The sequence below is a fragment of the Gnatocerus cornutus genome, chromosome 2 (assembly GCF_029298725.1).
Source record: "Gnatocerus cornutus isolate USDA-ARS CGAHR chromosome 2, icGnaCorn1.1, whole genome shotgun sequence".
NCBI classification, from domain to species: domain Eukaryota; kingdom Metazoa; phylum Arthropoda; class Insecta; order Coleoptera; family Tenebrionidae; genus Gnatocerus; species Gnatocerus cornutus.
This window is the reverse complement of record NC_142234.1, coordinates 4,600,568-4,624,372: the sequence shown is the minus strand read 5'-3', so window position 1 is coordinate 4,624,372 and position 23,805 is coordinate 4,600,568. Positions and strand designations below refer to the sequence as shown.

Sequence of the window (23,805 nt, the reverse complement as noted above, 5' to 3'; positions counted from 1 at the left end):
AGATTTTTACTTCTTCGAATCCTTCTCACAATTCTCACAATTTACTAAAATTAAGTTTTAAACAGAATTTAAAAATCTAAAGAATACAAAGTGAAGAACGTAAAAAACTTGAAAAACATTCTAAAAAGGCTATAAATTCTCAAGCACAGTCTCAGGCATCAAAATTTAAATATTATACATAAATACTTAATTTCTAATCTAAAACGGTCAAAAGGCTTTTTACTGAAAATGTGGGAATTCAATTTCAAACATATTTTTAGGTTTTACTGTAAAAATATATATTTTCTGCAGTTTTTCTTGAAACTCGTAAAGACTCTCGCATTTTGTTAGCTAAGAATCTGCTTTTAGGTTTCAAAAATTTAGTGGTCGATTTTTTGCAAAAATTATTTTTGACATAAACCATGAAGACAATAGATTTTTTTGTCTTTTGATTGCATTTTCTATAAGCTACATATTTGTACTACCGATTCAAAATTTGGCCAGATGATAGATTTCGAGGTGCTTTTTCGATCGATATATAATTTTAAGGCATTAAAGGTCGTTTTACCTCCAAAAAAATTCTTGAATATCACCTCAAAAAAATTTATTTCGTTCAATATCTAGTTTATTTCTGAAGCAAACTTGCTCATTTTAAACAAAATATTACGCTGAATCTAAATCCATACTCAAAATTCAGGTACGTCCACAAATAATTAAGTTATGATCAATTACAAGAGCCAAAATTTTGATCGGAAATATCGGTACTCCAAATCTCTGAAATTAGGACAGATAAAAAAATCCAGTTTTGTCGTTTTTTCCGCATTTTGTTTTCTAAAAGAATCCGCTGTTATGTATCAAAAATTCAGTTATCGATTTCTTTAAAAAAAAAATTGACTCAAGCGATAAAAAATAGAATTTTTTGTATTTTGAGTGTCTTTTCTAAAATATTTGTTCTACCAATCTGAAATTAGGCCAGATGATAAATCTCAAGTCTCTTGAATATCAACCCAAAAAGACCTTTTGTGAGGCAAACTTTGCGTTATTAAGGCTAATTAATTTAGCTTTCCAACGATCCAATACTTGTCGTCAGCAACTGCAAGGAAACTTCCTTGATATTTTTGACGAAATTATCATTTTCGTAAAGATTTTCAAGAAAATGGGTGAAAAACTTAGAGAATCTAAAGAAGTAATAAAAAACTTTCTGAAAATAATGCAATGAAAATGACAAGACTTGGAACATTTGTTGTGAGTATTCAAAACAATCTCAATTTGGTTGGTTACTTGCTTTCAATTAATGTAGTTCCGCCTAGATCTCATCCATTGACAGCCGTTTTAAGCGTTTGTTTCACGGTAAACAAATTTCAATAAAAAAGAAGCACAACTCAGATATAGCTTCTGAACACAATGTAAAGAATCCAAGTGGAATTTCGAAGTCCATTTATCATACGAATCCAGGACGGCGGCTTTCGCGTTTGCTCCTTATCTTCTCCTAACTTAAGTTTGAAAATCCAATCTGCCGAATCCGAACGTGTAAACCAAGTCCGATTTATACCCACTCGTTCACGGACGTTTTTCAAATGCGTATGATGTACAACCGACTTTTTATTCGCAAGTATTAATGTGAAATTAACGTTGATGCCTTTTTAGGATTTTGACATGAAGCAAATCGAATGTGCAACTGGGTACATAGTGATGAAGAAAAGATCATAAACCACGAAGAGTCGCAGACACTTTTTCTTGTGTTAACTAACATGACGTATGGTGTCGATTTGTAACTATCACACAACCAATTACTTGAGATGTTTCTGATAATAGTTAAGATTAATAACTTTATTTATGTTGCGTTGTGTGCGTTCTATTACATGCTTTTCCAAAACGTTTTTATGTATAGGAGGCATTTTTCATAAAAGCGGCTACCTAATAGATCTACGAGGTGATCGCTAATATGCATATAAATCGAGTTCTTATTTTACATTTTTTAAGGCTCTATTATTTATAGTAAAAATAACAAGTCACTTCATCACCACAATTTATGGCCGTTTTTTATATTGTTATATCTGTGCGTTGTTTTAATTTCCAAATGCAAAAACTGTACTGCGAACAAAAAACATGTGAGCTGAAATGGCACACCCCTGTAATAGGTTTACAAACTGAAAAGGATCAATCAATAATACATAAATACATATATCGGCTGAAGTCTGACATATGCAAATGAAACAGGTCTGGCTTAGGCACCTCACCATTGGCTTCGACTCAGATTTATCCCTGACGTCTACATTCTACGCTAACGTACCTACGCACTTATATTTTTCAATGATTATAAAAAATCTCGAATACGGGATAAAAAGGATTTGCGAACGAGTTTAGAGGAAAGGAAATAAAAGTGATTCTGTGCAAAACAACAAAAAGTTGCCTTAACATGCGTTAAATTAGGCGAGTAATGTATTCATTCATTTAGATGATAAATCTAATTAAACATTTCCGGTTTTTAGAAATTGGTAATTAAGTTAGAGATTATATCTTAGATTTACTGAAGTTTTGAATCTTCACATATTTATGAGTGAGTTATTTTCAACATCTTATTGTAAATTATGAGCAATTTTTATCTACTTTTATGGAACTAATAAAATCATAAATATTGAAGCTGGTGGATATAAATGCGGTAATAATAATTTTGATTAAAATATTATTTTAATGCGTGAAATATGTGTGACAAAACATACGGAATGCAAATATGTAATATGCTAATTTAAAGTGAAAATATAATAACAATTTATGTAAGTAGTCTATCGATGATTTATCGTGTACTTCCTTCGATATTTCCATGTCCTACAGGTAAAATTCGGAAAAAATGTTTTTTACAAGAATTACAAAGTAGGAGTATTATTTATTTATTGTTTAAATAAAAACTGTTAATTTATCTGAAACATAAAATCCTTGCATTTTTTTAACTGTGGAGTATTTAAAATGAATAGATTTTTTTAGATTCTGCGAAATTGTATGCATTTATGTATGGACAATTGCGGCCACTAAATAGTTTACACTCCAATGTACTAATTAAATATATCTAGTAGACCCTCTTTCTTATTTTCCATTGTTTAAACGAGTTTGGTATGTCAAAATGGCGTTAAGTGTCAGTGGCGTGTCTAAATACACATGTGACTCACATTATTTAATTCAGTGCCAATTGGTCTCGAAGACCAATCTTAATCATATTTAGCACCATTCTAGTTTTTTTCTACTATTTAGATAAAAGCTTTGTTGATTTAACTACAGTTCTAATCGGCGTTGAGCTGTGACACCTTTTTGACACGAAATTAATTTTCGGCACGCCACTGGGATTCTGTCATATTATTCAGGGTGATGAATAAAAAGCGCTCAAGAGTGTTAAACCATCTCACAAATCAAACAATACGGATTTTTTTTAAAGGAAAAAATTGGCAATGCTGCTTAACACTTTCTAATAAAATTAACAGTCGGCATCTTCGTAACTAAGCAACTAATACATGTTGTAACGTAATCTTCTACAAAGCCAATAAATGGCACTTTTAAAAGTTTAAGAAACGTGGTTTAAAGCACTTTTTCCTTTTTATTGATACAGAAAGAACATAATTAACTGTAAAACATCTAATCTCTAACAATAAAATTTTAAACGAAATTGAGTTTAATCATTTAAAAAAGAAAGCTTCTACTATCTTAGTTGAAAAAGCATATATTTTGCTTTGGTTCTTAATTTTAGGCTCAGGAAAGAATTAGCTGCAACATGGTAGGTATTATGAGCGCCTTTTTTTAACACCAAACATTATTTATTCGTCTTTATCTACAAACTTTAAAAAAATAAGCGTAGTGTAAGCAGATTTCTGTTCAAAAACTACACGTTTAATGAACTGTACGGAAAACAGTTTTATAACTATGTATTTAAAAATCCATTTTAAATTTAAATTGATTTTTTGCCATAGAAACAAATTGTTGTAACAATGACGTTTTAAGCTTGTATCTTAAGTAACTATTAAGTACAAATCTACTCTATAAAATTCTTTAAATTACTAAGAACTTTTGAAGATTTCTGACAATTTATAGTAAGCACAGTTGACATACACCTAGTAAACATTTTTTGGCTTAAGTCAAAACTGGGTGCTGTAAACTGCAGCCGACAAATTTCTAGGTAGGGGAAAGACTGAAGGTTGAACAGGTCCGGACGCATTTCGTGCAACATTTCGATAAACTTCTCCCAATGAACTTATTATAAGATTAAATAACGACAGTTCCGAATTAGATGACAGTTTGATTTAAATTTCAAAATGATCAAGTGTGTATATGTAAATACAGGTGTCCGGAAAGTCGCGCACCACCGTGAAACTGTATCATCGGACAATATCATAAATCACAGGGAAAATGTTAAAAAAAATCCATGTCTTCAATTTTTCGAGGTAAGATGGGTAGAAGATGCATAAATTCCATAAAATCTATAAAATCGTAATCTGGACACAAACTCGAATAAAGTCCTTAGACGTGTAAAAGATCTTTGAAAATGTTTTAAAAAACCTCAAAAGAATTTATGGAAAACTTTTCTCAAATTTTCTTTACAAAAAATCTCTCTGAATTATAGAATCTGTAAGAATCTTTGAGCCTGTCTGTACCTAAATATTTTTGGAATTTTAAGATGTAAATTTAAAGAATGTATTTTACCTGGCGTCAGTTCAAAACTACATTAGATACATAGATATTTATAAAGAAAGAATGAATTCTACAATTACTTTAGTCAATTGTTTAAAGTTAAATATGTACAAACAAGAAATACAATTATGTATTTTCTCAAACATTTTGAAAAAACAAATGATAATAAGAAGTCAATTATTAAAAAACTTGAAGAATTTTGTGATTGTAAAGCAGATTTGTAAATGCATTTCACATCAAACATTTGAATTATTCATTGTCATTTATTTAAGAGATTGTAAAGATTTTTAATTCTACAGAGTGTTTTTGAAATACGCTACCAAAGAAAACACGGTAATTAGTAAAGACAAGTAGAATCAATTGACAAAAAATGTTGTAGGTAGAAGTCTTTTCGTTTTCGAGACAAAAGTACTCAAATATTTAATCAAAATTTCCAGTTCGCCACTGGATTAAAGAAAGTAGTCTTGATTGCTTAGCAGCAATTCAAGGTTTGTTCTGTTAGGTGGATATTTTTATCAGTGGTGTTCCAAGTAAGTGGTAAAAGGTGTTTTCTTTTATATCGTTAAAAAAAATAAAAAATAGTCAATTGAGCGAAAGACCGTGTTTAATTTTTGGTAGTGTATTTTGAAAACACCCTGTAGTTATTTGGGATTTATTGATCATTCTTCGATTAGTTTTGTTTTCCCTAAGGCAGTGTTAATTTTTCGGTTTATTTATTTTTGACAAATTTTTGCAAATTTAGTATACGAGTACAATTGCGTGATATTTGCAGTCAAAAATAATAATGACATAAATTTTTAAATGTAAGGATGTTGTTATTTTCCCCTCGGAAGCAAAAACTTTAATTTGTTTTAATTATTGTTCTGGACTGCATAATGAGCTGCAAATTAAACACAAGGTCTAAAATTTTTAGGATTACAATATTATTAGACACGATTAAAATGTATTTTAAATTGAAATCAAAATCAGAGATGAAACCACTTTCTCCAAAGCGATTTTAGCACTTCAAAGCATTTTTAAAATTTCTCATAGAGCGGCTCGTAACTACATTATTCACTCTTATCGCAAGTATGTAGGGTAAATCAATCAAAGGAATGCAAAAAACATTGTAACGTTATCCGTTTGAAGCCTTCTCAAATGTCAAAACCACGCAAAGCAACACCTCAGTACCTCTTTTAAAAAAAATAACACTGTTGCGGCCATGTAATGCCTGACCGAATTCACAATGATGTATACCATAAATACAAGAAGAAAAGTGTGAACAGTCAGCTGGCGCAGTGCCGGCCCTGACTGATTGTGAGATTGGCCAGAGGGGGTCTCTTTGTGTGTTAACTGCAGGGGCCGAGCCCTAGGGCGGGACGTTACATATGTACATATGTTATCTAGCCTCATTGTCATGTAAAGATTCGCGTTTTGTGGGTACCTTGACGGGGTTTTGGCTTTGTGCAAGAGGCAAGGATTGGAAGAGGGAAAGCTGGCACAGGAAAATGGTTAAGAAAGTTGGCCATTTCGACGTTCTTGAGGGGCAAGCGTGGCAATCGCCCACACACAGATTGTTACAAATTCAGAAAAAAACTATTTCCCATGGCATTATTGCAGTTTCTCTCTATTTTTTGAGATTTCTTAAAAATTCCGGAAAATTTTCTGGGAAAGTCAAATTAGTGTTTTTGGAGTTTTTAGTTTTTAAATTAGTGTTTTACCGAGAGAGATGCTTCGACATTTGTTCAGTTTTTTTAGATATTTCTAAGAAACAGATTGTTCAGGAATTTTTAGTGATTTTGTAGCTTTCGAATAGCCAAAAATATGTAATAATTTCGAGTTGTCTAGAAACAGAGATTGCGTTATTTCTGTGATTCTAAACCCTTAAAAGATAAAAAAAAATGGCTTTGCTGCGTTGAAAGATTTGATTTCTTAAGTCCTCATCTTAACACATCCAAATCGAACTTGAACTTGAAATTCTAGAATTTTAGATTTGGGGGATGTAATTCTAATGAAGGAGAGAAATAATCTAAAAAAATTAATATTCAGGAAAGACCTGCACCGTGAAAAAATGTGCTCGTTTCCGTTTGCTGGATTGTTTTCCGAGGAAGCCAGTAAAAGCGACCCACCATTTATGCGATAAATATCCGCAGGCTCACACCCTTGTAAAGTCAATATGTTTAAAAGTGGGATATAATAGAGTGGGCTGCAACAATAGGTGTCATGTCAAGCTGGGGGAAAACCTCTTATATACAAACATATTGCGGCTGCTGGTTCCATCGCTTCCAACCACCAAGCCATGAAACCTACACGCATCATTACACATTAACGAATTTTCAGATTTTACTGACAAGCATTGTGGATTATCCCCTCGATTACAATAACTTTTTCTTTATCAGTAAAGGTAGATTTCGTGCTAAAAGCGAAGAAATAGTGCAAATGTGCTCAACTGCAACATCGTATTTCGTACCGTCACTATTAGAGTGTGATAATCTGTATATTTACAGCAGATTTAAACGCAGTCGGAGTCAATAAAGCACATTTAGCGTCAGTCGTGGCCCCAGACTAATAATTTACTTGACCACGAGTCTATTGCTGTTTACAGCATTGTATTTAGCTCCATTTATTCACTCTCTTCACGCCGGGAATATATTTACTTGACGGTTCGGTTTTTTTTCTACGTTAATATGTTTTGTGCGTCTACAACCCACGAGAAATAAAATAACGACATGAATTGTTCAAAATTTTGATGCAATTTAGTTTTTGAAGAAAATTTTATGGATAATGAGGAGTGTGATTCCAGTCGTAGGCAACGAACCAAACGAGTTCTCAAAGCTAACGCTACATTCAGTTAACCCATTACAAGCACAAATTAAAAAAGGACCGTTAATTCCATTCATACGTTATCCAGTTACAAATCAACGAAAGGCTAAGATATTTTATCGAACTATTGATCACTAATGAGTGATTTATGTACATCTTAAAATGCACGTATGATGTGAAAATGGATTTAATATTTAGTACGATTATGTCTGATAGAAAGTTAATTCGTTTGAGGAACTGAGTGCGCTTTTGTAGAAAAAATGTAAATTGATAGTCTTTTCCGGTATCTCTTATTGGAAGAATTGGAGCTTCTAGTGAATTAGAACTAGCTAGTTTTCTCTAATATTTTCACAACTTTCATTCAATTAGGTACAAAGGTGGTTCAAATTTTACTAAAAATTTTGTTTACTGATTTGAGTTTTTTGACTACTTTTTTACGTTCATATTCTTTTTCTAATTCTATGTAGTTTTTCTATCTGCCCAAAAATGAATTATGATTAGTTTTACTTGGACAGTACTCACATTTTTTCTTAAACTGTTTACTGAACAAATATCGAGACACTAATTTCTTTAAAATTTTATCAAATATTAAAGAACGCATCGTGCCTACCTAAAAATTTAGATTTAAACCATGTTAGTACACATATTGAAGAACTTAATTAATGGCTGAATTGGGAATTGGGATTTAATCAAATTTTCGAAAGAAATTTTTTCACAAAGAACCAGAAACAAAAAAATACTTGTTATCGCCCAAAAAGTTACATTTTTCGGTCAACAATATTATATATTCAAAACATACAAATTCTATGAGCGATAAGTTTACATTCCTACCAAAAATATGAATGCCCTTTGCTATCCCAAACTTATTCCTGCCTATAGCACGCAGCACACACCAGAAATGGTTAGAAATATTGCAGCAACAACCAATTTTATTGTTCTTTGTACGATTTTCTGCATTGGCCATCATCTTGAACAGAAAAAACGGAGGTTTGAAAGTGAAAAAAAAAATTTTCTTTGGGTAGGTTCTTCAAATCTAAGCTGCAGCCACTTCTTCTCTAAACACCATAAAACCGTGCTAAATATAGACATAGGTTAAGAGTGTCTAAAGTCAAGACAATCTTGAATAACCTATTCCATACAGTCTGATTCGGTATCAGTAAAACAGTGGCGTTTTAAAAACTAAAGGTTCGCTCCAGGTTTCTATTAGGTGTGTTTTTCAGATGATGTTGGTATAAATGCTCTTTTGAGAACTTAATCTCAATTTCCTCCTAAAACACGACTTTTTGAACCATTCCTACTCTGGAGGATGACAAATCAGAGCTGTAAGCTGATTTTTTTTACACAAAACCACACAAGTTTTTGCACAACTTTTTAAGCTGGGGAAATTTCTTAATGGATATTTTCAAATGTGTCTATGGTCATTTAGTGTTTAATTGCGCCTTGTACTGTTTACTTTAATATAATTAAACAGTTTAGTGTTGTAAATAGCATTCATCCTGTTATGTTGGTACAACAGAAATACGTGTATGTTTAAATCTTTTGGAATTATGAACCGATCAATTTCTTAAAAATTGATTCAAGCAACTGAAGATTGCAGACAGCTTGCGTGTGACAAGTTTTCTAGTCGTATGTTTGCATCAATAGAATGTTGTATGTTTATAGTCAGTTTATCATTTTTCTGACAAAGAAATTTTACATTAACTTGCACAAATGAGGTGTGAACTGGTTGTAATTTTATCGCAATAATAACTAAGAGAAAACAAATCTGATAATGCAGGTAGCTTCTACAGGGTCCGGCAACACTTGTGTCCACCCCCAAAATCGTCTTTAATTTTAAAGATAAAATTTTGAAAATTTGCATACGCTCACAGTTGACAAAGCTCTAGAAGCTGACGCAAAAATTTGTTTTGTATCACTGATAGTTTTGGCGTCGCGACGCCTTAAAAATGTAATTTTTAGTTAATAGTGAGAGTTTGTGATATCAACCCCTAATTTAATTTTTTTTCAATATAAATGTATAAAAAATATGTCAACTGTTATTTTAGATTCAATGCAAATTGTCTTCAAAATTTGAGAAAAAAATGCGGTTTTATCAAGTTAGTTTCCAATTTCATTACGTCAAAATTGGGAACTACGTTTACACCCATCTGTCAACATCTTGTGTCACAAATGACATCTACCCTTTGGTTCGCTTTAGATTGTAACAAAAGTCTTAATTGGTGAAATTGTCACTTTGTCGATGTAAATTAACGATTTCTGGTGTCCATAAAGTGCAACATGCCCGTGTTAATCAAAATTAACCTTTATAAGATAGAATGAAGTGACTTGTGAAATTTTGGTGTGAACGTAGTTTGCCACTGCGCTGTCAGAATTTTGAAAACTAACTTGATAAAACAGCGTTTTTTTCGCAAATTTTAAACACAATTTGCATTAGATTTAAAATAAAAACTCAAATATTTGTATCATAGTTATGTTGGAAAAAAAATTAAATCGCGAATATTTCCGCAAGAACTCAAAAATCGCTAAAAATTATACTTCTTAGTCGTCGCGACGCCAAACAAACTGTGATAATAAACAAATTTTTGCGTCAGCTTCTAGAGCTTTGTCAACTATAAGCGTATGCAAATTTTCAAAATTGTAACTTTAAAATTAAAGACGATTTTGGGGGTGGACACAAGTGTTGCCGGACCCTGTATACAGGGTGTTTAGTAACGTTAAGTTTTCTTTAACCCGTTTAAGAACTGAAAGGCTTTATTTATAACCAATCGGACATCAATATTGAATCAAAGTCATGTTATAAAATTTTGTGGTATTATTTTATACTGGTTCGTAAATGTGAAAATAAACTTATTTGCCGCACAATAAAGCTATTGTTATTACGGCGGTTACACGTTTGTATTATTCAAAATTATGCCCATTTTAAACATTTACTTAATAATAAATTGTTTTTTTTTCAAACAAAATTGCAGTGCTTTTTCTTCCTTTTATTGACGACAATGATTTTAGTGACAAATTATATTTATTTGATCGAAACACAACTTCAGTTTTACCGAAAATAAAAATTGGATCGAATGAATCTAACTGAACAATTTTAAAGCCTTTTTAAATAAAACGAAAAAAATAAAAATAATTAGCCTACATAATTATTTGCACGTGTTGCATTATTCAATTTGAATCGTTTTCGTATACAGGTGTCCCAGGATGCTCCCACTTCTTGTTAATGAAAAATTCTCCATCAAAATCTGAAAGATGATTTTTGTATCGTATAATGTTCAGTTCAAGTTATAGTTTTTGAGTTAGAAGCACATTATGATAATTTCTCCAATCACAGTCCCTAAAACTTTGCACAAGCTGGAGTTTTCTTTACTATAATCTGACAATGCCTCAAGCAGTACTGTTAACTTCTGAGTATGTAGTTTATTAAGCTTTTATTACACTAAACCACTGAATGTCAAACGGCTAATCAACTGAAGTGTTTCAATTTGAAAACCGCAAGGATTGCAAATGTCTTTGGGACGTGTATCAGATTATTATTGTGAAGGAGAGTCTAGCAACAAAAATTTCTCCGTGTTTTACACGCAAATGTGGTATGATTGATCAAGTTTAAATACTTGTGACTTGAATATTGTACCTATAAATTAAAAGGAAGTGTAAGGGTTCGGAGACAGGCAGCATAGAACTAACAAAATTAAGGTATTTTTTTTATTTTTACAGTAATAAGCATCGCCCCAATTTTTTTCTTCTACCTACAGCAATCATTCCTAAATTAGAAAAAATTAAATATGTATTATCTGTAATTTGAATGTGATAGTTCGTTTATTATTGTGGCGAAATAGAAGTAGGTATCTTTCATCATTATTAAATACTTGTTCAATAATGTTTCTCTTGAATGGACATTTTTTGTTATTTTCTTTCACCCCACCGTATTTTTGAAGAATATGTTTTTCCTAAATTTTTATTAAAGCGTATTTGTTACGCAAAATCTTGATAGATGAATAAATAGATGGATGGATATTATTACTGTAAAACACACTTCAAAAGGATACGACGTAAAAATTAAAACATAAAACATACATTAACATTAACAGGCCCATTATATACGCATAAAATTGAAATTAAAATACTCGTTAAATAGCTGTAAAGGCTGTTGTCTGTATGGTTTCAAAATTATGTTGCAAAAAAGCTATAGGTGGTCAATTTTGAATAAAAGCAGGAAAGTAATTAGATATTTTAAGATTAGATTATATTTGCATAATATTTAACGACCATGTACCTAATGAAGGATATTATTATTATTATTATTACTATTACATAAGGATGCTTCGTAGCTGTGTGTCTTAATTTACAAAGAAGATTAAATGATTGTCTCTTTGGCACGAAATTTGGCGCAAACCTTTTAATCACTTCAGTTTCAAACAGACATATATGGTGAGTTGCCATTTCTTTTAATCTCCACACACACATATCATTATATTAATAAGCTATTGATCAGCGAAGCGGTCGAAATGGCCCCATCGTTGTTATTTTCCAATCCACCGATGATATCTCGGTCTGAATTTAAATGTTGTGAGAGCGGTCGAAGAAATCAATCAAAACAGAACAATAGTTGTTTGATCAAGTGTAGATGACGTAAAAACGCGCTCGGCACTTGTACAAAGAATATGCTGTGGACCACTAACCACCCACGATGTAACCTTTCACCTTTTCACTCCACTCGATCCTTCTTTTAATTCCACCGTCAAATACCATCGTGCTATCTCAATAACCATCTGATAAGTTATCGCGTGTTGCCAGAAGCTACTTAAAATCCGATTAAAACTTAAAGTGTGGGCACGAGCATTTCAAAAGAAAAGCAGTTGACAATTGCCTTTCACGCCACTTTGAAGCGTGGCCTCAAACTTTGGGAATTTGTGAAAAATATATAACCGACAATTGTGTTTAGAGTGGCACTGACCATTGTAGGAAGCTTTTGTCTGCGGTCTAAAGGTACAAAAAGAGCAGTTTTTGTGAACGTGAGGCTTTGTGCGATTGAAAGAAATTGACTTTAGTAGGTTATTTATTTTCAAGAAAGCGCCAGGTTCAAGAGACTCGAGCTGAAGAGAGGCGGGAAGAACTATTCTGCCACAAAGAGTTATTTTAAGAGAGGTAAAGCTAAATTTCAGTTTTTTTTTATGACTTAAAACAACAGTTTTGAACATACCTACTTTTATTTTTTTTATTTTTGTTTATTTTTGTTTCCATTCCATTCCAATTTGATTTAGTTCATAATTTATTTTAATTATTATTCTATAGCTGTCATAGTTGACATTATTTTGGAACAAAGAAAAAGAATTTGTTAAACGGATAGCACGAGCTATTTTTAATTTTCATTAAATTCCATAACTATGATCATTTTAATGATAAAAAATCAATAATTTTAATCCTTTAATGATAATACTAATAGCTGTTTTTGTTAACTACCTAAAATACAGTTTTTTCGAACTAAGGGTTGCAGATGAGTCCGCAATAGCTATTTGTGTACCAAGGCCAAAAAGTGCTTCTTTTTTGGCCGAGCCTTTTTTTAATGGCCGAGGCGCTAGCCGAGGCCAGAAAGAAGGCGAGGGCAAAATGCCACTTTTTGGCCGTGATACACACAAGATTTTTTATGCGACATCATTAAATTTACAAGTTAATTAATTTTTATTTATGATTTATTGATTTAATCAATTATAACAACTGAATAATTGTAAATACTTAATTAATCCTTCAGAAAAGTTCATATTTTTTTATTTACATTTGTAGTTTCGGCATGTGTAGCTTCACAATTTGTATGAATTAGGTTTGATGTGCTTTTTAATGTTGTTGCAGCAGCACTGCTAGACATGTTCATTTTCAATAATTCAACACGTCTTTGTTGCACTTTACAGCATTTTGTCCATTTGATTTTACCCAAATAATTATAAAATTGAGGCTAATATCGGTATCTTGATGTAATATGCAAAACTATGGATAGATGGCGCCACCATAGATCGGCCGAAAATGTTTGCGGCCAGAAAAGACTCAGTTTTAGGCCGCTTTTAAAGCCTAAAAATTTCATTTTCAGTTTAAGTCGCCTAAAAAATCTTTTTAGGTATTACAAACAACATTTTAGTTAAAGCTCCCATAAACACATTAAAAAATCTTAGTATGTCTGATTAATTATATGTATATTTCTTAAAAGTAGTACCTACACTTCATATTATTGTTACCATGCCATTCTAGTAACCATCAGATTGTTTAAAATAAACACATTAAAATGACATTTTTTGCATAATATGCATAATCCTGAAAAAATTATCGAAAACGCTAAGAAAATTGTGTTAATTTACTTACAAACCTAATATTTTATTTATATTGTACCTATTAAATCAAATAAAGATAATAAATTGTAGTATGTAGTAAACCACTATGCTTTATTAGTTGTCATGGCAACGTTTTGGGATTGAGTCCGAAAAAGACTTATTTTGGGACTTAAAAGAGTCGGTGCAATAGCTATTTTTGGCTGCGTACACCTAGGCACTAAAAAATAGTTATTTAAGATATGTACAAGTTTAAAAAGTTTGTCTTTATTGCATGAGTGACTAGTTTAACACGCAAGTTAACAAAAGTCATGGAAAAACTTTTTAATCTTGTATTTTATCTACGATTGTTTTCCATTTCTATACAGGTGTCCCAGAACGCTCGCACTTCCTTTTAATGGGAAATTCTCCATCAAAATCTGAGTTGATTGTCGTATCGCACAATGTTCAGGCATTTATAGTATTCAAGTTACAAGCATTTAAAGTTGACCATTCACAACGCATTTCGTGCAATTTAAGAAAAAATTTTCGTAGGTAACGTAGGATCAGAATGCTCTCTAGCGATTTATGAGCTGTGATTTGTCAACTTAAAGTGCTTGTAACTCAAAAAATAAATAATTAGAAATAAATAAAAATAAATAAATAGAAATCAACTGTCATTAAATGTCAAAATAAATACAACTTGACTGCTGATTTGTCGTATCGAAGCAAAAAGCGTGAAAAGTGCACTAAACGGGTACGTATTAAGTGTACCTAATTTCAATATTTTAGAAAATAATCATTTTAAACCTTTCAAACATTTCATAGTTTTGAAGTGATAGTTTGAAAGCTACAGCAATAAAATTTGGGTGCATTAAGTATTAATATATTTAATACACTTATTCATAAAGTTTTCATATTTCGAATCAATCCAAATCCACATCGGGTTCTAAAAAGATTTTTATCTAGTCGACCTCACAATACTTTTCAAAAATTATTCGGCAAAAACGATAAATTAGGTTCAACTTCTGCTTAATTTTTCTGTTTGTTGTTCAAATTTTCTCCTATTGGCGATTTTGACGTTTGACAAGTGACACTATTGACAGAAGTCCAAAGTGACAGAACTACTAATTGTAACATAGTACAAAATTATATTCTAAAGGTTACTAGATGAAAATTAAAAGTAAAACGATGAAATTTGGTGGCGTCGCCATTATCATTATCATCAAATTTTAAAAAAACGGGAAATTTTAAATAATCTTATTTTGTGTACAAGGCGAGGAAAAAAAGACGTCCATGAGTGGAAGTACCATGTGCTTTTCAGTTAAAATATCTCAGAAATCCAAGCAAAATTAATTTAAACCTTTTTCTCTTAACAATATGAATTTTTTTCAAAGGAAAAACTTGGCAGTGCTACTCAACCCTTTCTAATAAAATTTTACATTCGACAGTCTCCGCAACTAAGTAACTAATACTATAATAAATACTAATACTAATAAATGTTGCAACATTGAAAATTTTTCTATTAACTCAAGAAATGGTACTTATAAACGTTTAAGAAACCTGGTTTATAGCAATTTTTTTTCTTTTTTTTGATACAGAATATCAGTAACTGTAAAAAATGTGATGTCTAACTATGAAATTGTTTGTAAAATAGAGTTTGATCGTTTATAAAACAAAACTTCTATCTTGGATAAAAAAGAACAAATGTTTTCAATTTTTCAGTTTTGGGCTCAGGAAAGAATTCATCATCATTCATTCATTATGATAGGTAGCACGGGCGTCTTTTTTTTTCATAACTAATACATACTTCTAATAATTTTAGCTACAATTGTATCATAATTTATCAAACTGTTACTGTGCAATTTGGTAAATTCAAGAACAGGAAAAAGAACTTCATTTCTATTGGAAACTTTAAATTCCAAAACTTCAATTAAATTCTTAGACAATTCAGATATTTCTACAATTTTGAGGTGTCATTTCTTGCTTGTATAAAATTAGAAAATTTTAGAACAAAAATTCCAATTTTCCAATGAATTCAACATACTAAAATTCTAATTTAATTTTTAACTAGAATGATAAAGTCATAAAAGTCGGAGACGCTTTTATTTACTATGCTTTCCCAGTTTTTATAAGAAATTATTTAACTCTGATTTAAAAATGTGGGATTTTGTAACCTGGGAATTTAGATGCAAAGAATTTTAGGCCTGAGAATTACATATAGGTGTCCCAGAACTCATGACCCATAGGGCAAGGGAGGGTGCCGACAGTAATACACATGGTAAATTTTAAAACAAAAATTGATAAAGTTTAATAGTGATTGAGAAATGTTAAAAAAATTAACAACAAATCCCGGAAGCTTATTCTAGAAATGGAGTAAAATATCCTAGGCAACGAGAGTGTAATGTTCATCTCACCAATGAATGTCCATAGTTACAGATTTTAAAATACTGTTCTGGTTCGGGATTGGTTATTATTTTTTCGTCTTAACTCGATTACTTTTTTAGCTAAAAAATTTTTGTTTCGAAATTTTGGTTCAGAATTGTTGCCTCCATAAGCCTTTTTTCTCTGGGTCACGAGTTCTAGGGAAACCTGTATATAAAATCTAAAATAAAACTACATAATTGTTCAATAAGTTCTATAAGAAATTTCAAGATTATGCGGATATTTTTGGGATTGTCGTGTTTTTTTTTTAGGATTATTTTGGTTTACATAATTAAAATTTTCTAGATCTTCTAAATTTCTTGGAGTTGCAACAGATTTATAGAAAACTTCTCATTTTCAATTCCTAGCATTCTGTCGATTGTCTTGGACCTTTTTGGATTCTTTGCCTTTTTCTTAGATGTACTGGATAGGTACTTTAAATATTTCGTTTTTTTGGATTATCTGATGATTTGAAATCTCTGGATTTTTTTTAGACCATTTTCTACATAGATGGCTACAGAAATAAATATGAATTCTTCCGTGGATTTGATATGTTTTGAGAATCAATGAAATTTTCCGGAATTTTCTCATTTCTATGCATGAGAAATATGGTAAATTTTATCACCTGTACTGTATTGAGAATCGGAAATAGAAAAGAAAAGCTGCGAATTGAAACTTGAGAAAAAAAAAACGAAAACCGATGAGAAGAGCGATGATTAATGAAAATCCAAAAAAAATTAATCCACTTCATTAAGAAGTCTGAACACAAGAAAGTATCATCAATTGTGGCTTCAGTAGACATGTGAAATGTACCCAAAACTAAATAAATAAAACGCGTTTATTTTGTATTTCGCCTTTGAAAAGGTTTTGATTCATGTCAGAATGAGGTATGCATGTTTTGACCCGGTCTTCACGATAAACGGTCAATCCCAAGCTGCCGCAGTCAATAATAAACTCCATCTCGTAAGTCACTGCAGCTGAATGACAGGTGTTGTGTATTAGATTATTATACAAATACATAACAAATATATTTTGATAAATGATCGGAATGACAAGATGCGATATCTCTTGGATACTTCTGTCAGCCCTCCTCCAACCCTCACGACGATCAATTATACTCGAAACTCTAAGAAATTGTAACATCTTGGTGCCATAAATCGGCCTTGAAGACGTGGAATTATTGTTTCTTGATAAGTCTGCTATTGTATTCTAAAATATTTGTCATTATTTATTTGTGTAGTATGTTAGAGTTAAGTTTTTTAATGACGGATTTATAATTCAGGGAGTGTGCGATTTGAAATATAATCGGATTAGGGCTTACCAACACTAAATGTGGCGGCGGCTTACAAATTGAGCCTGGTGTAGAATAACATCTTCACGCTGCGGGAGACACGAAGGATTCGGAAAGCCAGTTGCCTTCGGTGTTTATTATCACCGGAGTTTTCTTTCAAAAGTGGTGTTAAAATGTTTCTACTGAATTATGAAACCGCTTTTGATGAAATTCCAATAAAAAATAACAAACGTTTCTACGATTCGTGTTTTTCACTTCCAATTAAAAGTATCTAAAGCTTTGTATTGTACTAACTTATTGCTACTTTTGTCATGTTAAAGTCAACGTCCAAACAAAATATGTAGGGATTGATAAATTTATTGAGTTATGGTAAATAAGCATATTAAATAAATTATGACGGATTTTTGAATGAATATAAAAATTCTAGCCGCGACTTGTGAGAATCACCATAAAGGTTGAGTAGTCTTGTTTTTTATTGGCCCATATTTTACTAAAATTAATATGTTTATATAATAACACACACTTTGATTAGTAAAAAATTGTTTCGAAGATATCTAAGAACGCTTTTAGGTACTATTAATAACAGCAAATGAAACAAAAGTCGGTGTTAATGATCCGAATCGAAATAAACCTTTTATAGTTGATGTATGGGCAATGAGCAAAAAACAAAATGTGAAAAAAAGAAGTTATATTCATTTAATGGTGGATAACTTGAAAAGCATCCCACTGGTTAAAATAATTTAGCTGGATGGGATTTACGGAAGTCCATCAACAGCATGAACTGCGAGAGGAATCTCATGAGTTTATGTACCACCAGTAAGCGATCGGCGGTGTTGTTATAAATTAGTTAATTAACACCGTAACCTCTGTGTAGCGCCCCTGCCGACAGGTTAATGCAATATATTGCCAACACAGACCACGTTCGTCCCTTCGTGGCCATTGACGTTTCATTAACGGAGAATTTTAAATGAGGAGAAAAAAAGGTGATTATAATACGTGAACTATACGCGTACGATGTGAGAACAAAAACATTCTTCGCGGGGCCTTTGAAAAATTTCTTGATTTAGGCGTTTTTTCCTGATGTAAAAATGTAGGGGAAATGTGTACCAGTCATTACAAAATGTCCTTTTCTTTTCAGACAGAGTATAGACTGTGCTCAGCATGTGGTGACCCAATAAGTGACAAATTTCTTTTAGAAGTCTCTGGCAGAAGTTGGCACGCGAGATGCCTCAGGTGTTGCGTCTGTCAATTACAACTGGACCGCCAGCCATCCTGCTTCATCCGCGACCGAGCCATCTATTGTAAAGCAGATTATGCGAAGTAAGTACCCACTTTGAATTCAAAATTGGCAAACATTTCAATTCTCTCCTAAAATAAGAAAAATCTCGCCCACGAATATTATAATTAACTTGGACCGACACCTACCGAAAATTGTAAAATGTTAATGAAACAATTATCGAATACCGAAATGAAGCGAACGACATTCTTTACGACTCGTCGGTGTTCGAAAACATGAATTTAAAACACTCCAAATTGAAGTTCAGTGTAAAGTGCGTTGAGGGACTTAAGAAACGGACGTTCGCGTGTCTTCTTGGTCGCGGTTCGAATAAAAATTACTAAATTAGAAGGAATTAGAACTCTCATTAAAAGATACACGCGGCGATTGCTCCCGAATTCGCGTGGGCTGAATCGAAGCTTCGCTGTAAATGGGCTATGAATATTCAGAAGGGGAGGCACATTCAGAAGCTGTTTGGCGATGGCGATATTAAATCTTTCCACGGCCTCTTTTGAACACGACGAGGATGATCTGTCCAATTTGAATCTTTTATAGATTACACTAGTCGACAAATTTTGAAAAAAAAAAATGTACTGGTAAAGTTTTAAAGTGGAATAGTCTTTTGATTCCCAATTTGTTTTATTCTATCAGGTCCAGATTCATAGAGATTCTTTTTTTGGTTCTATTGTACAAACTTTTATATGCTTCACATTTTATTGAAAACTTACAAAGCTATGAAATTGCTTGCCAGTGTTTTGAAAACCTAATTTAATAAGCTTTCCAAAGAGCTATAAAACTTCATATAGGACAAGTACCTATTTCTCATGATGTTTTTAAAAAGCTGATCTCACATTCCAAAAAACGCTGTTTTAGCAATTTTGCATACCTATTACTCAAAAATTATTTCATCGATTTTTTATTATGTTGCATCATTCAAAAGATTGATTGCCTTTTAGCTAACTAATGCATTGCTAGAAACTTTTAAACTTTTAAAAGTTACACGACAATAAACATTGAGATGTTTTCTGAAAAACTGAAACTTTATTTTTTCATGAATAATCAATGTAATTACTAAAAAAAATATTTTGTGTTATTTGTGTACCAAGGCCAAAAAGTGTTTTTTTTTGGCCGAGCCTTTTTTTAATGACCGAGGCGATCATCAAAATTCTTAGAGAAAATTTCGATACTAAACGACGATTTCTCGCAAATTTTCGCCGTTTTCTGGCTTGAATTGGCAAAGAAGAGCTCGAAATATACAAAATCATCAATTTTTGTCAAGATTCAACGGCTGAATTGTAAGAAAACAGCAGAAATCTGCACGAAATCATCAAAATTTTTAGATAAATCCGCTTATTTTGATGCTAAACGACGATTTCTCGCTGATTCTCGCCGTTTTCTAACTTATGTTGGCAAAGAAGAGCTCAAAATTTACAAAATTATCAATTTTTGTCAAGATTCAACGGCTGAATTGTAAGAAAACAGCAGAAATCTGCACGAAATCATCAAAATTTTTAGATAAATCCGCTTATTTTGATGCTAAACGACGAATTCTCGCTTATTCTCGCCGTTTTCTGGCGTAAATATGCAAAGAAGAGCTTGAAATCTACAAAATCACCAATTTTTGTCAAGATTCAACGGCTGAATTTCAAGAAAATAGTCCAAATATGCACAAAATCATCAAAATTTTTAAAGAAATCCGCTTATTTTGATGATAAACGACGCTTTCTCGCTGATTCTCGCCGTTTTCTGACTTGATTTCGCAAAGAAGAGCTCGAAATCTACCACACCACCACTTTTTATCAAGATTCAACGGCTGAATTGCAAGAAAACATCTAAAATATGCACGAAATCATCAAAATTCTTAGAGAAATTCGCTTATTTTGATGCTAAACGACAATTTCTCGCCGATTCTCGCCGTTTTCTGGCTTAGATTCGTAAAGAAGAGCTCAAAATCTACAAAATCACCAATTTTTATCAAGATTCAACGCCTGAATTGCAAGAAAACAGTCGAAATATCCACGAAATCATCAAAATTCTTAGAGAAATTCGCTTATTTTGATGCTAAACGACGATTTCTTGCTGATTCTCGCCGTTTTCTGACTTGATTTCGCAAAGAAGAGCTCGAAATCTACAACACCACCACTTTTTATTTAGATTCAACGGCTGAATTGCAAGAAAACAGCAGAAATCCGCTTATTTTGATGCTAAACAACGATTTCTCGCTGATTCTCGGTTGAGATGTTTTTTGAAAGACTGAAATTTTATTTTATTTTTTTGAATTTTTATGAACAATCAATGCCATTACTAAAAAAAATACCTATTTGTGTACTAAGACCAAAAAGTGTTTCTTTTTAGCCCAGCCTTTTTTTTAGGCGACATCATTAAATTTACAAGTTAATTAATTTTTATTTATGATTTATTGATTTAATTATTAATACAACTGAATAATTGTAAATATTTATGAATCCTTCAGAAAAGTTCATATTTTCTTTATTTAAATTTGCAGTTTTGGCTTTACAATTAATGAAATAGGTTTGATATGCTTTTTGACGTTGTTGCAGCAGCACTGCTAGACAAGTTCATTTGCAATAATTGAACACGTCTTTGTTGCATTTTACAACAGTTTGTCGATTTGATTTTACCCAAATAATTATAAAATTGGGGGTAATGTCGGTATCCTGATGTAATATGCAAAACTATGGATAGATGGCGCCACCATAGAGCGGCCAAAACTGTTTGCGGCCAGAAAAGACTTACTTTTAGGCCGCTTTTGAGGCCTAAAAATTCCATTTTCAGTTTAAGTCGAATAAAAACTAATTTCTAGACACATACTGAATTTAAAAACAACTTTAATGCTAACGCAGCGTGGAATAATTCATTTTAGAAAAGTTCTTGATAATGAAGAGTTCTTTCTTTGCTTATGAACGAAAAAAAAAATTAAAGGGTAGAAATCTCGCCACATTCTTTGTCATGTCACTTCTAAATGACAAGAAGTTGTTTAACCCCACTTTAGAAAGCAAAGACCTTAACCATTATAACGACGTAGTACAATAAAAAATCTAAATCAAAATTTAGTTCTATGCAAAAAGTGTCAAAAAGCTTTTAAAAACCGTTCGTTTTTTGAAATTTTAATCAGTTCTCAAATATCTTGGCAAAAACTAACTCTACCGGCGACTTCTATAGTTCATTTGGCACTTTTTTTTATTCCAATGATATGTCATACCATTTAGCAAAGTTGTTAAGCAAAAATGAAAAAAGCAAGTGAACGCGGAGACTACATTTTTCAAATATCTCTAAGTTCTGACCTGATCAGGAGACAATTCTACATTAAAAATGACTTTCCACTGCTTCAGTACAAGTTTCGTCTAAAAACTGTTGCCTAGTGTTACCAACATTTTTTAAAATTGATGAATTTGCTTCCTTCCCAATATTGGATCCAAATCCATTGCCCAAATAGTCTTATTTATCCTAAGATCATCAATATTAATAATGATGGATGTCAAGTTGAGCTATCATGCACCATTGAATATTGACTTAAATTTGGTCAAATATTTGCTGATTCAGAATATACTTGCAGTCAGAAACAATGAGATTATCATCGAAAGAGTGTCTAATATTTTATGTCTGTGTGACCGATACTGCACAGCATCTCCATGACTTGTAAATTCTCAGAGATACGGACACGACTAAAAAAACGTCAAGTGCCCACATTTCTAATACATTCTTTGAATTACTACGTCTTTTTCAGATCGACAAACTTAATAATAAAATTATTCGTACTATGGATAAAAAACGAAAATTTATGATGTCATCCTGTTCGAGCACCCAATATTTCACACAAGTTACGACCAACGAATGATAATATAGTTCTGAAGGCAGTTATGTTAATAAAAGAAAATTAAAAATTATACAGTCGCGTGAAATATTGATCGTCACTTCATGTTCTAATGGAATTACTGGTGTTTTGAAATTTAAATGAATGGCAGCGGCAGCAAACGACTTCTACCATGATGTCGTTATTATTTTCAAAGTCGTTATGTCTGTTATGATAATGGCACACACATAGATTATGTTTATTTTCGTTGACATGTGTGAATATTGATGCAAGAATGTCGAAAAAGGAAAAATTTTCACCGACTCAAATGTTGTTTCTAACACGAATTGGCACTTTTTGATAATTCTCGCGGTAATAAGAAAACATTATCAACAATATAATGCGTTGATTGGTACTTAGAAACAGCAACATATCCAAGAAACGCCGTAATAACAAATCTTTGTGGAATTGAATTAGACATCTGTGGTGAGCACACAACTAATATAATCATAAATCTTGAATAAACTGTGGTACGTTTGTTTATAAGATAGACAGATAAAGAGGGGAAATATCTGAATACTTGAAGAATCTACCACACACACGAACAATAAACCGTGAGCATATTGTATCTGAGTGACTCGCACTTCTTGGCTTTTCATTTGTCATCCGCCAGAGACGGCAGTGACATCTGACCAGCTCATCTCGCGCATTATGATGACCAAACTTCAGCCAGGTTCCCAACATTCCCATGATAATACACCATTATCTTCGCTTTCGTTCCCTTGGAGATTTTTTTATCAATAAATCACAATTTATAATGATATAAGAATCAATTAAACGGCATTGACGCTTGTTGAATATCATACTTAGAAGAACTGGTAAAAAATGTCAAGAGGTGTGGGTTAAAGCGGACAGAATATTTGGACTCGTTGTTTATTCACATAACAAAAATGATTTATTTTACCGTTGAATTAATTTTATATCTGCGTTTTTATCCCGCATTAAAGTTTCTTCTACATTCATTCTTGTTTAATATTTCACCTAATTTTTGATACTTATTTTTCGTTTTTTCTTCCTTTTTTCATAAAATAAAACTTTTTTCATTTCATATATACGTGCAGTTTTTATTGCTTACTTCCTATTTCGCAATTCTTATTTTGCATAGTTTTGTTATTGTTTTAGTTTTTTGATTTTTTTTTATTGTATATTTTTTAAGTTTTTAAAACTCGTAATGATTAGAGACATT

The 23,805-nt window shown here is 31.9% G+C and overlaps 1 protein-coding gene across 5 annotated transcripts in view; it reads left to right on the top strand.

Annotated features, from left to right (window-relative positions):
* Window positions 1–23,805, top strand: part of Awh (LIM/homeobox protein arrowhead) — a 33,147-nt gene that overhangs the window by 5,281 nt on the left and 4,061 nt on the right. For all 5 annotated transcript variants that reach the window (XM_088029646.1, XM_088029649.1, XM_088029647.1 and 2 more), the window contains exon 2: window positions 18,608–18,789. In XM_088029646.1, the coding sequence (XP_087885772.1) occupies window positions 18,608–18,789 (182 nt within the window). The remainder of the gene's footprint in view (window positions 1–18,607; window positions 18,790–23,805) is intronic.